Below are 17,171 nucleotides of genomic sequence, written 5' to 3' on the forward strand. Positions count from 1 at the left end.
AAATGTTTCAATCGAAACGTTTTTTAAATGTATGCGAATGGCGAATGTTCATATGTATGTATATCCTAAAATGAAACTATTATGAAGCGAGTGTATCCGTCTTGTGTTGAAGATTCCACAATGAAGAAACTTTAATAGATTATGATGAAGATGAGACAACTGTGTTTAATGAAGAATTAAATAAGGAGTTATCAAAGACAAATCTACAAAATAACGCAAACAAAAATAATCCTCGACTTCAAAAAATAAATGAAAGTACAGGTATATGTATTTACATGCTTACAGGAGAAATAAACACATAACTAAAAAAAGTGTATGTACATATAAAGCAAACTTCATCAGAAACTGAAAAAGTTTTCCAGTTCTAGAAATATTTGTACCAGATTTAGAAACAGGTATTCGGATTCTCATTTAAATATTTTAATATTTTTAAGAAGCCAAATAAATTTAAAAGTCTTTTTCAAATAAGTTAACTTTTATAATTATTTTTTTCCAGTTAATAGAAAAGTATATTATATTTTGTAACCTTTTGTAAATATATAAATAAATTTTATGTTAATAAAAAATAAATTGTAAATATACCGGGATCCCGGGAATCCCGGGAACAATGCCGAGCTCCATCCCGTATTCCGGAATTGAAAAATTCCGGGAAATCAGAAACTCTAAATATGTACATTAAATACACAATTATTTAAAATTTAATTTCTATTGAACTGTTGATGTTTATTATTAGAAGTATGTACATATGTACATATATAATAATAAGTTTTTTTTAATTAATAATTAAATTATTATTATTAAACGAAAAACTATAAACAAATTTTCTTATTTGCTTCACGTGTCAATAATACATATTTTAATAGACATGAATATTTCAAGTAACCCAAGTCAGTTAAATACATTAATAAGAATAAAAAATATAATTTTTCTAACATGAGATTTTCTTTGTTTTATTCACAAATAAAATAAAGATCATAAATTAAATGCATATAGCCCATTGAGTTGCCAATGGTTATCGATACCTGCGAGCGAATAGTTATATCAGAATGTCTCGTCATAAGTCGCACCGCGCACTCCGGTTATACATACATATGTATAACCATGCACATACATGTACATACATATGTACATATTGATGCATGTGCGTATGTATGTACAATCATAATTTCAATGAATATGCGAAATGCAATTACAATGAAGCATAACAATCTATCCACGATTCAAATATATTCGGGGGGGGGGTCTGGGGTGGCCAGTTTCCTACTCCTAGATTTGACCAGGAATATCCACGTCATTTGATGAAATATTATGAATTTTAATGAAATATATTATGATTCCTAAATAATTATTGTAATAAAAAATTTTTAAATTGATTTAATTATTGTTTCATATTTTTTAGTTTCTATAAGAACTTTTATTGTATGTTCATTTTTCAAATGACTTAATAGTATGTACCTACATATGTATATGAACATATGTGTTTATACCAGTAGCGTGCCGTGGAAATCTCTCTGTTTTTATCGCACAGCCTTACTTACATGCACGCGAGCAGAATACAAAGGGACTCGGTATGAAGTCACCTAAACGATCGACTTTTTGTCACAAATATCCAAGTCTGACCAGAAGAACTGCTGAAATACTTCCGAATAAATTATTTTCAATCGAGGTCAACCCAGGGCTCGAACCCATGAGCCTCTCGATGGTTAGGGCTATTAACAAAACCACCGAGTTATACTGCTGGCTACAGTTATTCAGACGTCATCACCTTTCCTTATTATATTTTCAAAAATTTGACTAAAACACAATAAAATTGACCATATTAACGGTAGTAAAATTTCCTTACGTAAAATCTAATAGTTATTTACATACGTACACATCTTCTTATCTTCCCAATATACCTATGTACATAAGCTACATTAGTGGTGACGCGTGACGTCATATCAAAGCACTACACTATCCATAAGATTTTACTTGAAAAAGTTTATCCACCGCTGGCGTTTGTGTCGTCATCGAAATTCCTATGACCGAATGTCCCGGTTGTTGAATTTAACTATTCTAATTGATTAGTACGTATTGTAAGCCGATCACGCCTTTCACGAAGGGGTTCATAAGGTCATCGCAGCGCAAGTATGCCAAAAGTAAAACCAGTTATACGCTATTGACTATACACGCACCGATCACTATGTATATACGTACGTACATACATACATACAAACATATGTTTACATGTTCACATTTATATACCGGTTATATAACACACACATACATACCATTATGATGATTATTAAATTCATTTCAGGTAAAATCCGTGAGGCTCCTGGGCTAGAGAGCAGGTGGCTAATCCGATCATAGAATTCCAAAGACATTTCGGGTGTACTACTGTCGTAAACGATACAATGATCGCATACTGATTTAAATATATATGTACATACCTACATACGTATTTTTTATATAATACTAGTTGTTTTACCCGGCTTCGCTCAGTATTTGTAATATAAACAGCGTAAACATGGCGAATCTAATAGTAAATATTCATTTGTTTTGAAAAAAATATAATATTCAACCAATTGAATTGTCGTCATAGAAACTTTGTTTTGTTTACGAAGTTCCCACCAAAGATACTTACCAACTTACAAAGTCTCTTTCGAATTTATATATTAGATGTACATACGTATATAAACCTTATTACTTGATTTAATAAATAAACTAAAACTCCTAAATATTGTGATGAAGTCATAGCATCGCTGAAATTTTCATAGTACATACATATGTCGTATATACGAGGGTTAAACCGCAATGCGACCGTAACCTTTAAAATTTCGACAAGCATTTTTCAAAACCTATTAGCATTAACGTATTCCGCGTCATTTTTTGTGAAAACATCAACATTGACCTCAAGAGTGGTTTCTGCGTCTATTGATGAATCCTAAAACGAGTTTCTTGAGCCGACACTGACTGCGAAAAAGACATCAAATTACTTTTGAGCACCAGCTGTCTGCTGGGACTGTGTGCTTAGCTACATACATACATACGTATGAACATACATATAATACACGCAATAAAATGTAGCGGAGGATGTACCCACAACATAACTGTTTTCTCATCCCAAATTAGCCACACATGAAAATGGTTTCAAAAAAATATGGGCATGTGTATTACAAAACAAAAAATAAATAAATATAGATCTCCACAGGAAATACGTATAAGAAAAATAATATATTCACCTTTCCATTGATGAGAGCTTGAATGATGACGACTTGTGCAGCCTTGTGATACTCCAAAACTTCACCTGGGAGGCTATGGCCGACCCCAGGATCAAACCACACCAAGGACCCTGGTAACCACTCCATCTCGGAGCTGATGATGATGACGAACGGCGGAAACCCTTCACCGAACGCTCGGCGCTGATTGTAGCTTCATTCTATCTGCAAAAATACAAAAAAATAATCAATGAATCATACTCATGATATCATCTCTCAATGAGGAAAAAACACTTTCGCCAAGATTTTAAGTTGAATTTACAAAAAGAACTAAAGAAAGAATACAACGTCATTCAACCTTGCTCACACATCTCCTTAATTTCGACGTTCCCTATAATTATACGTACTAATGCGAATTCGTCACGGTTGCGTATACCTAAATGAAATTTGTTATGTGCATTTTTATTGCTGTTTTATTTATAAGATGCATATAATTTACATACGCACATAGGAAAAAACTACTATTAGGATCATTATAATTGATAACATTTTTGCTCATTTGAGCAATGCATGTACATATGTATTTGATGTACGTACATATACACTATGTAGCTACATACGTTTAACAATCCTAATTAAAATTGGTGTATTCCCATAGCAAATCGTATGTACCTACCAATATAAAACGATAACTGAGAGTAAATTCCATCTACGAATGAAAAATCACAAAACTTAATCGAAATCTATTGATATTCCGTATTGATGTAAAAATTACTAGTAAATCTGAAAAAGGTGAAGAGCACCTGCACTCGAGTTTCCAAGGATCGATGTATTTTCTGGTCACGTCAAAGACAATCTAAGCGGGCAAATTGTATTTATTCTATATACAGTCCAAGAAAACAAAGTCGGTCAATGGCGAAAGCTTCGATAGCAATAAACAGCGAAACAATCACGTACAAAATTTACCGATTCGCCTACATACCCACATGTTTATTGTTTTTTTGGAGTGCTTTAGCTCAAACGACACTCACAAGGAAAACGTTTAAAAAACACAGACGTGTAAAAATGCGAAGAATTTACATCTGCAGATAAAAATAAAATGCCATCTCTATTGTTATTGTACTTAGGTACGTAAAAGTAGTGTCTACATATAAACTATTTGAAGAAAAAGAAACGACAAAATTCTTCAGGGGTAATGTCAAAGAATAAAGAAGATAATTTGCACCAATAGGACCTTTTTATATAATAGAATAAGAAGTATTCAGATATGTATGTAAAAAAATAAAATACAACCCTATATAATACATATATTATTCTGCAATTAAAATGAAAAAGCAGTGGACAAAAATCATATAATCAACATGACTTAGGTATATATGTATGTATAAAAAGAAAGTAGTGTGATTAATTTCTAATTGCAAGACAGGGAAACGGAAAACAGTCGTTTTTACAAGCTTTTTTGAGCTAAAACCTGAATTTTTAATCACTAGTATCATTATCTTTGTATGTACATGTACATGTGTAGTATAAATAAATCGCCGATAAAAAAATGCGAAAAATATTTGAGCGCCACTTTGTATGAATAATAAAAATAGCAAAACTTAAAAATTAAATATGCATACATATGTACATACATACATAATACATATAAACGTATTAAACATAAGGAAAATCAAAGAACACAGAGATAGGGGTCAACTTAACGGGTGACCGAACCTAGACATTTCTAAAAACATTTAACAGAAGCTAATTGACGCACTGCTAATTTTGAACAAATCCGGCTCAATCGTATGTAAAAATAATGCACAAAATGTAATTTTAAGACTGCGCTAATGAGATCATAAATAATAAAACATATTTTTATTTCAATCTAAATATTTGTTAATTCAATTTTATTTAATTGTAACATTTGCATTAATCAAATTTCGTCAGATGTAATTAAAACTTATTAGCAAATAAATTACTGATGAGAAAAATATGTTATTATACTACAGGCATCATTAGTTCCAGAGCAGTAAAATATTTCTTGCATCACCATCGGAAGAATGCGACGGAGAAATGGCGAAATCTTGAATTATACACCAATATTTTGCCCCAAGTATAGACATTTCGTAATCGAATACCAATGTTTCAATGATAAATCAAAAATTTTCTCCAAAGACGTGGTGTAAAGTGAAATTTTCAAATCGATGGGCAGATTTTCTTTGTACACACAAAGAAAATCCAATAGAATATTTCGTAAAATAATTGTTACGAAATATTCTATTGTTATTATGGGAATGTCAAAGCGACAGGTTGAAGATCGGCTATCTAATATGTATGCCAATACTTTTTTTGTCTGAGATGAACAATGCGTACTCGAACCGATAAATAAAAACAAACAAATAAATAGTTGCGATTTTGACACACCTTTCTGTATAACAAAAAGTGGAATGTGGACCAAGAAGAAAATACCAAAAAAATATATATTCTTAAGCTGTTCATAATATTTATCTACATTTATATGCATATGTATGTATGTATGTATGCATTTGCCAAATAAATGTGTATTTGCAATGGAATAGTTTACCAAAAAAATGAAAATTCTTGACATTATTGATGCTTGACGAATAAACAGAAACTACAATAGCAACAGTTATACCTGCAAAACCGTTGACAATGGTCCTCAACAGCTTCATCACGCAAAGCAAAACATAACAGGCTCAGTGTCGACGGTGAGAGCTATTCTAGTACGACCTTTGCCTTATCACTGTCAATTATTTTTTATTTACAAACATTTTTTTCTTTAGATCTACCCGCTTTCGCATGATGCAATTTTTCAAAGTACATTCTCAACATTTCAAGTTAATAAAGCTGTATATAACGTCTAATCATAGGTAAGTATACTATTTTAAATAAATAAACCGATTGTTTGAATGTTAGTATTGAAATTTGATTTATAGTAACAGATGACATGAAGAAATAGATTTTTCGTGAATTTTGAATATAGAATAGTTATATATAAATACAATCCGGTTTATTTTTTTTTTAATTATAATCGTGCATTTGATTACTTTAATTAAAAAAAACCTATCAAATAATTTACACACTTTCACCTGTCGTTTTTTTAGAAAAATACCTGCATGAAAAGTGACCTTGAAGCCCAAATATAAATAGGCTCTTCCCCTTGACCCCAAAAGTGTGTTTTTTTTTAATACTTGATCTATCAAGAAAATTATCGTGATGACACACATATGTACGTAAATTTTAGACATAAATTGCACAATGCTTCACAATTTAAGAATATACTAACTCAAATATAAAAAAAATAACAACGTGTACTTATTTGAAGAAAAAAAAACAAAATAAAGAATAAGAAGCAATTATAAAAATAATCCGAAAGTTAAAATGACGATAAGTCATTTAAAAAGCTGATATTTGATTGTTAACAAATACCAATTGTTAATTACAGATCAAAATAACAGGTTGTAGAACAACCGATCTAATTTCACCTGATTTTTTACATTCTCATCATTGATACACATACGAGAAAAAACGTCACAATCGACAGTTTATTTTGCAAACCGCAACACTCAGGTGTACGTCCAATTTTGCAAAATTATAATATATACCCGAAAAAAGCCTACCGCAACAGTAAAGAGGTATATAGGCAATAGCGAATATACATAATGTAGGTAGATAGATACTTGTCATAAAATACGAGAAAGTGTGTCGAACATATCCCGCGGCCACGAAAACACAGAAAAAATTATAAAAACGTGCTTAATTGTATTAAAAATTCTAGGCCTTTTTACACTTACCACATACATATAATCTATCGTTCAATAATCTCAACTTTACACACGTGCAGATAATTTCATAAAATATAATGTGCATAATATTATAACACGTTGATGCAATAATCTGTACGTATGTACAATTAACATGACAAAATCATTGCACTTCGACGCTCGATAATTGTTGATAATAAATTTCGCAAAACGATCGACAATAACTGTAATTATAAAATCGAAGAATAGAATACCGCGTTCTACAAGCTTTGCGCTTTCATAATGGGCACTAAAAGAAACACTCAATCGCGTAGGTTTTTAATTCATATGTTCGGCACAAGTTCTATAAAATTGGTTCAATGATACATTTTCGGCACACGAAGATAATTACACTAATCACATTACAATATCAAAATATTCCACTCTAAGCGTAAATACTTTCACGACATTAATTACTATATGTAGGTACATCAGTGGTTGCCCCGTGGGCTATTTTCGGGCGTATTTTTATATTTTGGGCGTGAACTTTTTTTTCCGACTAATAAAGGACAAAAACCAGTCAAGAAATTGATATTGTTCTTGCATCTTATGAAAAGAAATAACTACTTTGCCCGTTCATTGAGACCATTTTTGTATGAAATTACTGTTAAAAACTAAATACTTTTTAGTATTTAGTTTTAGTTAACAAGACATTATTTAGCTGCTGAATTTAAAAAAGTCGATCAGAGTTTATCAATTTATCTGATTTTCATTGAAGCGGTTCCAACAAATTGGCAACTTCACCCATTTTCTCGCAAATCTCGAGTTTTCATCAATCTCGGATTTCGCTGAATTGTATAAAATGCTGCTAATTTAATTTAATTTAATTTGACCATAAATGTCGCTGTATTGAATCTGAATTGTTTAAAAAATGCTGCAAATTTACAAATTTTGCCATAGATATGGATGTAATTGATATGTATTTAATTTGTATAATAATACTTGTATTAAATGTACTTGTATAAAATCAAATAAAATCCATACATGGAACAAAAAAAAACAAATGCCATTAATTTCTAAAGAAGAAACGTCAAATTTTCAAAATAGGGTCACGACGAACGGAATTCTTCTGCGAAGGTAATGCAGTCTATTGACGGATTGTTCACGCGTTTTGCGTCACACGCCACGTTGCGAAACTTCACAAACAATTACATATGATTCTGCGACGAACTAAAAAAAAATCAAACCTTTTCTTCGTATGAATGTGTGCGAACGTACGAAGAAAAATTGTCATTGTGCAAGAAGATCAAAGAGTTCGTCATTATCACCAAAACTCAAGCTTCCTTCATACGAGACAATTATTGATTTCTATACACACACATACAATATAAATATAATAGTTCATACAAAAACACGCGATGCAAACAGAATGACCTAATATACTCGTATAAGAAATGACCTAATACATACAGAATGACGATAATGCAGCTTCAAAAATCAAAAAAAAATGAATATCAAAGACCCTCACACATAAAACCCATATATTTTAATAACAAAATTGATGATTTTTGGCACAAAGTTAATTTTATTTAACATAGCAATAGGCGAAATTCGTCAATTTAAGATTGAGATATAATCCGCAACTATGTACTAGCAAAGTAATAGGAATCGTGCATTTTTCACCCTACTGCCAAACTAAATGAAACAAGATGGTTTCACTAGAAAAACGAATACTTTACAACTGAAGTTCCTGGGATATATTTACCTCCCCAGGGGAGGAATGTGTGGGAAAAGGTCAAGAACAAACACCTGCTTTAAGATAACTGTATTTTATAAGAGTCTGATATTCATGATTGATTATGAACTCCCACGCTGAGGCTACCGAGGAATCATTACTGAAATGTCCCAAGGGTACCCAAAATTTTTGAGCTACCTTTCGTCTAAATGGTGATCAACATTTTTTTGTACTTAAAAGTTAAAAATATTCATTTTAAAAGGAAATTATCGTTGAATAACTATAAAAACATTTTTTTTTTTAATATTTCATAAATGTCCTTTAAAAATCAGTATATTTCTAGATTCAATACATTCCATATATAAATAAAGTAAAAATAATTCAAATGTGTAAACGTAACGTCATTTTGCAATTCAATAAACTGTACATAATTCTAAATTTCCCACATCCATAGGAACAATTATTACGATGGTTTATAACGAAAAATTATTACGACTTTGGACATTATTTTCATTAATATTTAATGGTTCATATTATACGAAATTGTAAATTTTATGAATTTCATTAAAATCAGTCAACTTCTGGTTAAATTGATATAAATTTTTCTTTGTTTAGATCACACTATAATCCTCTTTAAATTAAAAATATTATTTTTTCATGTAATAACTAAAGAACGGATAGGAAGGGTGATTTTTCCAGGAATCGGGGCGTTTTGGGTCTATTTAAAAAGCTAAAGTGCAAAAAAAAGGTTCTTCATCAAATTTAACAAAGCACAGCGAACAATTAACAATGAACGGCAAGCTTCCTATCCGCCCTTTAGTAATAACTCTCGAAACCTAACAAAAACAAACCCTTTGCTCAAACACCTTACTTCATTGTGAATCAGCAAATGTGTCACAACTTCTTCCAAAAAAATTTTAAATTGTCTTTTATTTTTTTATATTAATGTAACTTCAAAATATGGAAATCATTATTTTCAAAATTCATAATCGTATTGAGATCGACAGTTGGGAATCCTTGCTTTAACTTATCCATGCGTCTCAATTCTAGCTGATAAATAAATCAAATCATCGACGCGCAATCACATCTTCTAAACATAAGCCCATCGCAAAATAATCACAGATATATCAGATTTCTAAACATCCAGCAGTTTTATATCATTTAAAAGAATGATCTTTCAATACCGACCTTGTCGGTAGCGAGAGAAGTTGTTCGTGCGACCTCTCTTATATGTATGTATGTACATAAACAATCCCATTTAGAACTCGGATAGGAGAGAATTTTCCATGACTCGGTCATATTAACGTCACACTATAAAATGCAAATTCACACGAAATCTACGGTTGTATTGGCATTCAAAATTTGTGTCAACGGCGAATCAATATGAATAAATATCCGACGGTGTGTTGAAGTCATCGACACAGAGGCTGATCCTGCCCGATGGCCCAAATATTTGCATTGACCGTGTTGTGTTGTCGCCTGAGTACGCATACGCGTTATCTAACAGTACACGGTGAGGCCAAGACTTGCATAATTAATGATCCAGCGAGCAACATGAACGACCTTCAAATGAGACATCCCCGCGAAGGAGACGACAAAAGGCATCTCTGACCATCATTTATGTGTACAATATGTACTTCAATCATTTCATGACATTCAAATACCTTGTACCGTATAGGGTGTATGAATCAGTTCGTGAAACTGCATTTTCTTTCTATTACAAACGTTGCATCCTAAATCATGATTTATAATACATGGAAAAATATATTTATTTCTAACAATTCTATCAATTTCCGGGAAAATCGACGCACTTTTATGCGAGTGTGTCTGTCTGTCTGACTGTGTGTAAATGTTTGTGACCACATTCCGAATAAATGGGCGCAAGAAGCCGGCCCTGCATTCCACGCAGCCCGCCTTGCATGCCGCGAATACTATTGGTGACACACAGGCATAGGTTTTCAAGCCACGTTAACTAAAATCCAAATTAATCTTGCAATTTCAACATACAATTCGACAGTCCTAATGCAATGTATTCGCAAAAAACTTAATTAAATCAAATTCTTAAAATAAAATTACTTTCAATCATAGTAATTTCCGTAATATGACTTAAGTATTATTTACAATATGTACTTACTTGAAAAAATTTGCGTTTAAAACTCATCCGGGCAGAACCGGGGTATAGTCGTTAATTCCAATATGTTATACGATTAAATGAAAATTGAATGTTACTTATATGGAAACGTTTCAAAAGTACCGGACTGAGATAACCACATATGTATATAACAACATTCATAAATGCATGTATGGACATACATACATATGTATGTACAACGTATGATATAACTATACATTTGCCAACTATTCATCAACAGTAAATAATTATTTCATTAAAATAAATCGGATGTGACCAACCCATGACTTTATCTAGGTATTTGAGGAATATAAGATGTATAAAAAACAAAATTGAATAATGACGCACACGTACACGTTTCACACATACCGGCTATGAGAGTATTTTCGATGCAAGTTTGAGCGCTAATGTAGGAAAACTCGCACAACATAAAAGTTCTACTTCCGGTTGTTGGATTTTGTTCAAATTTTTTTTATTACTTAATATCACCATGAATATTATAAGTACAAAATATCAAAATTATAAAAATACTTCAATAGGTCAAAATAAAATAATGAAACATTGTTTTTAAAAAAAATACTAAGTACTTCCGGATTATGAATTATAACCAAAACCTTATCAAGTTAGTACATCAAAAATACAAATATAAATTTACAGCTGGGTACGTTCAGTAGTGTGGAAAAAATCGTGTGGTCACAACATTTTCGACTTTTCTAAGATTATATTTGAATTTTCTCGTGAAGAGCACGCATATTCACATACTCGTGAAGAGCACGCATAAGAGGTCGAAAAAAAATCGGAATCGGAAGAAAAATCGAACAAAACCAAACTGGCACTTCCAGTTCATGGAACTTTACCAAATTTTATATATTACTTGATATTAAGCTAAATCTTCTAGATATGAAATTTCAGTTCAATACATTGAAAAGTTTCGAAGAAAAACTAAAAAACTTCGATTATCTAGAATAAAAGTATTACCTGCGGTTGTATTAAAAATATTAATGTATGAAATTTATTATTTTTATTGTATGTAAAAAAGTTTCATGCTAATTCTAAATTGTCTCCAAAAACTTAAAAAAAGGTGCGCATATATGAGGTGAGATAACACTTCCGATGAACTTAAATATTTGAAAAAATGTACGTCATATCGATAAAAATTCAGTAACCGATTTTTCAAAAAATCCCCAAAACACACACATTTTTTTCTAGATCATGAAAACGTGATCAGTGATCGGATCTGAGTTAGAATCAGTCAAAATCCCGAGCTCGAATTTTCGCATGATCACAAAACTTCATGTATTGTTGCTACGTACGAGTACATAGATGAAGTAAAAAGTTATTGCTTGCGAATGAATTGCATGATTTAATAATTATTATTAATGCCCACCCAATTAATGTATAAATTCAATATACATATATAAATGTACATACATATCATATAAATAGTTACCAAACAATTAAAATGCATACCCATACGTACATACATACATATGAAAATACACAACTCGAACCAAGTTTGAAACAACGGTTTAATAATTACGTATGACTAATAATAGTTTGACAATAGAAACTGTATACCTATTTCAAATCGTATGTATGTATGTATAAATGTTTATATGTGTGGCCTTCAAAATGAATCGCTCCAGTGCTAAAATAGCGGAACACCACAATGTCTCACAATTGCTCAACTGCTGATAAACTTTCACTTTTTCTAAATAATAGTGACAATGCTTTGCAAATCAAGGATAAGGTTTGCTAAATTCCACCCGACGGAAACAGGGCCGCTCAGCTCCCAGAACGAACCCCGACCATGCTTTAGACGTTCATTTATATTATACATGTGTATAGCAATTCACCTATGTATTATTTTATTTAATAATAGATTGAGATTGCCTTTTCAAGCATACGTGAGAAAATAGTAAGTAAGTGCACATCAACTCCATTAACCTTTTTCAAGAAACGCTTTTCTAGTTGGACGTCGGTCAAGTCAAACATTCTCTTGGCAAGGGCAAGATTATAAATCAGCGACTCGCACCGTCGTGATGATTTTGAAATTTAGGCAATAGATACCGATATAAATGTTTTTAAAATCATAATAAAAGTGACAATTTTAATATATTGCGTGGACTGCAGCGATTTTATCGACTGCCTTGGGACGACGGGAAAGCTACTTCCGAGGTTGTTGTCCAACACCAGATTCTCTTGATTTTAATCGACGTTCACCAACGGCTACTACGTGGAGCTATTTGAAACTTTTGACAATAAAGGCAACAACAACACAACACGCCGATGAGACGTGTCCATTCAATTCTGACCGTCTTCTTAACAACGTGCCCTCACGCTTTCGGAAGATTGTTGGCAAATAGAAAATGACGAAGGCGCCGGTCAACGAGTTGGCAAACAGCACTTGAAAAGTCAAACAGGAAGTTCTGAAAAGGAAATGCTTTCTTTTATTGGGAATGTCGACACCGTTTCCTAGAGCTTCCGGCGAGTTATGCACGCGCTAATGTGACTTGACTTCGTATCACGCACGCGAATTCAATGACCCCGAGCTGTCCAAATGCACGAAATTAATCATTAATTAGTATCGATCAAAGACAAATAATTATATGATTTAATGATGCATATAATAATATTCTAAATTATTTAGGAAAATTTCAGCTTTACTCTAAACTGGAGAGGTCATTGCGCGCTAAATAGAGTGAACTCAATAGATCTCTAATCGTAATAAGCAACGTTATTAAATTAATGAATCAAAAGAAAACTTTAATGAGATTTTAAAATAATGATCTCGCAGAACAAATCGCCAGCATTGTTTATTTGAGGCAGGCAATAATCATAGTAAATGTTATAAAACTGTCGTAAGAAGAAATTAGGCGTTCGATGGAATGCTTTTCGCACAAAAAATGGTTCACTATTGTCAATTTCTTAGAAAAACCATGCGTTTTTTGCTCTCTTGCATTGAACACTAATGAAATTATGTATTGGTATTTGAAAAGCATCCACCGAACACCTATCTTTAGTCATAAGTAGACACCGGATAGTCACAGTGCTTTTTCTAGGAATCGGGGCGGTTTAGTTCTATTTACAAAGCTGGAGTCCAAAAAAAAACGTTCGGCGAACAATGCAATGAACAATACACAGCACCCTCTGGGTCCGTTTTTTTCAAGACGGCACCTTGGTTTTCCGGCCTTTAATCATAAGCAGACTTAGGCGGCCAGGATGCTTTAACCAACAAAAAATGGCTCACTATTGTCAATTACTATTATCCTACAAAGCAAGAGAACAAAAAAAAAAGGTTGACAATAGTGAACCATTTTTTGTGGGTTAAAGCATCCTAGCCGCCTAAGCCTGGTCATAAGAGTAAATTATTCATTGGAAAAGAAATCAAGTGTCATGAAAGTTGTCGGAAATAAATCAAAACCATGTCGATTTCGTCAATATCATTAAAAGTATCATTCAGCGACACAATTTGACAAATTCTGAAATAAAAAAACCTGGTCAAATGATCACACACTAAAAAAGAGAAAACCAGAAATTTTGAGTCGCTACTTAGCATTGAATTTTAATCAGTATGGAAATAACGAGTGTAAAATTTACAAAAAAAAACATGTTTGTTCAAATACAAAAATTACGAAAATAATACTTAGTGAAAATTTAAGGGGGGTATAGCGAGAAACAAAAAACTCCCATCAAAAACAATGAAAACATCTGATTAATATACAATTTGTTTCAAGTGTGTTAGCACTTGTGTAGTTCAATAAAAACGTTCGATAAGCAGGCAATTGACTCGACATTCAAACCACTTCTTTTTTTTAATGGTTAGCACCTCACGTGCGCTTTTGGCACCAATTCTCGATCGGAACAATCATGCAATTGGGTCACTGTTTGACCTCGCTTTTGCAAACTAGACCTCAGGACATTGACTCACTGGTGACTTAGTACACGGAACTAATCTATAATAATACAAAAAATCAAACGAGGATAACACACAGCAAACGGCAAGACAAAAACGTACACAATTTTACTAGCAACATTATTATAACAAAACAAAACAGTGTACTAATAAACGGCTGTATCAAAAACAAAAAAAAAGGAAATCCTATCTGTGGCCCACTCAACACACCTGAGAGCACATCTGACGAAAGTGGATCGGAAGCGGTTATGCCACTTCCACCTTTGGCACCCGACAATTCACCTCCCCAGATTCTTCAATCAATACCTTTAAATACGTAATTAAAAGTTCCTTCTCTACGGCTCGCATACGAATGATTCAACGAGCATGCTGTGGAATTGTAAATCTCAAAATCTTAATCTGAATATGCACACACACACCCACGACATCCAACATTCCTCAAGTAACTAGTAGATGACCTCATCCTATTGTGCTAATCAAATTATTAATGCGATAACAAGTTTTCCAAATGTTTCACAACATCAAACGCTTCCAATGAGATGGAACGTTTGTTTTATACACACATGGCTTTCATATGTACATACATACATACATATGAATGTGCATACAAGTTGGTATTCGAAATCAACTTTGATCCATATCTGCGAGTGTTTGCTGAATCAAAAAGTGTTTTTGCGATGTCTCGACGTATGTAAGTAGAGTAAAAGAACGGGTTCGCGGTCTATAAACAAAACGTTCGACCGCGGTGTGTCGAAATGAAAAGTAGCCGATATAATTGCCGGAATCAGAGCCAGTCGCATGCAAATTGCATCAAAGCGACACTGCAGTCGTTACAAGCCGTTGTTACGTGATCTGAACTGTAGAGCAGGCATTCCCAAACACCGAAGATCGTAAAGCTACCGACAGTCGCAAAGGCCAAGGCTGGACGAGGAAGAATTTACATATAATGTGATCTTGTCATCAGCGAATTTTAATTTGAATGCGTTGATGAAACAATAAAAAATCGGTATCGGGTTTTCTGTAAATTGATAAAAATAACCTATGAGTCTACTTTTCTTCATTTCGAGAAATACATCGCAAAGCATTAAATATAATATTATATTTTGCGTTTAACGATATTTTAAAATACTGGTAGCCTGTAATACGTTTATCCTGCTTTTCCAAGATTCTGGGCATATCGAATTAAAAGAACTGATAGCAATTTGTGAAACGCGTCAAACAGAAATAGTAGTGTTTTTGGAATTGAAAATTGGACTTCTGCCACTTTCAAATATAGCGGCTCATATAATCGACAAAAGCGGTTTTATGTAAAAAGAGAAATAAAATCTAGATATTACAGTGCATTTCTTCACTGTCCTACGTCTTGTGGTGTGACATCCCAGATTTAAATGATGTGTAATTGTAATAGAAAATCATTTAGTAACATATTTTATAGAGTAATGGATTCAAAACATCATATATTAATCAATATCTCGAATGCCATATGCTTTTCATTTGAATTCAGAACGACAATTAATGGAAAACTGACTGATTTCACAGCGACTAATTATCATATTTATAAGATATGGGTATATTTTTCCAAAAATGAAACAACCCACATAAGTAATATTATGACAATCGCAACATTTATAGCAATAAATTTTTTAATCAAGGTTAAAAGTGGAAAAGATTAAGTTTTTATACATATTTAATGTTTACAGAATTATTTATTTATTTAAAAAATAGAAAAATACAGTATTTCAATATTTTTTCACAAAATTGACACCAGAAAAGTTTCTGTATACATATTTATTTCATTTTTTTTTTAATTATCCATTATACATATGTATATTAACCACGTTCATAGGTTCCACTATGTTCTTCATCCTAATTCATCGAGCAAAATAAACAAATGCTCAATATTGCTGATGTTTCACTCAGCAAAAATATGTACATGCATACATATGTATATGTTGATATAATATAACAATGGACTATTTATATGTATTATTTAAGCAAACCAACGAAAATGATGACATAAAAATAAATATCGATTATAATAAAGGAAAATTTTGTGAAAAATATGCAATATTTACACAAATAAATATATTTTGAACAGCGACCAAGCCTAATGTTCTATTCTTGTTTAAACGTATAACTGTCATGCGCTGTTGTTTTGAAACCACGATTTATCGAAAAACAAAAATTTAACCCACAGTTTATCTGAAGAGCTCATCTTTGGCTGCAGTGATTTCGTTCAAAGCACCAAATCTTGCACGACCGTATTTAATTGTATATGTATATACATATATGTTTGTACATACATATCTGTTATGCGTGCGATCCAACAGCAAAAAAACTAATATCGATGATCAACGGTATTCAGGAGGCACGTGCGTTTATTTGGCGAAATGAAAGTTTCTCAAACGTCGCTCGAAACAAAATTTAATTGTCAGTTTGG

General features: G+C 32.2%; 1 protein-coding gene across 1 annotated transcript in view; it reads right to left on the bottom strand.

The window, feature by feature from the left end:
* The window catches only part of Myo10A (unconventional myosin 10A), an 82,385-nt gene that overhangs the window by 59,461 nt on the left and 5,753 nt on the right, over nt 1-17,171 (bottom strand). Inside the window, exon 2 of the mRNA XM_077443151.1 lies at nt 3,225-3,425. Within this exon, the coding sequence (XP_077299277.1) occupies nt 3,225-3,350 (126 nt within the window). The 5' untranslated portion in view covers nt 3,351-3,425. The remainder of the gene's footprint in view (nt 1-3,224; nt 3,426-17,171) is intronic.

The sequence above is a fragment of the Arctopsyche grandis genome, chromosome 12 (genome assembly GCF_051622035.1).
Source record: "Arctopsyche grandis isolate Sample6627 chromosome 12, ASM5162203v2, whole genome shotgun sequence".
Classification (NCBI taxonomy): Eukaryota; Metazoa; Arthropoda; class Insecta; order Trichoptera; family Hydropsychidae; genus Arctopsyche; species Arctopsyche grandis.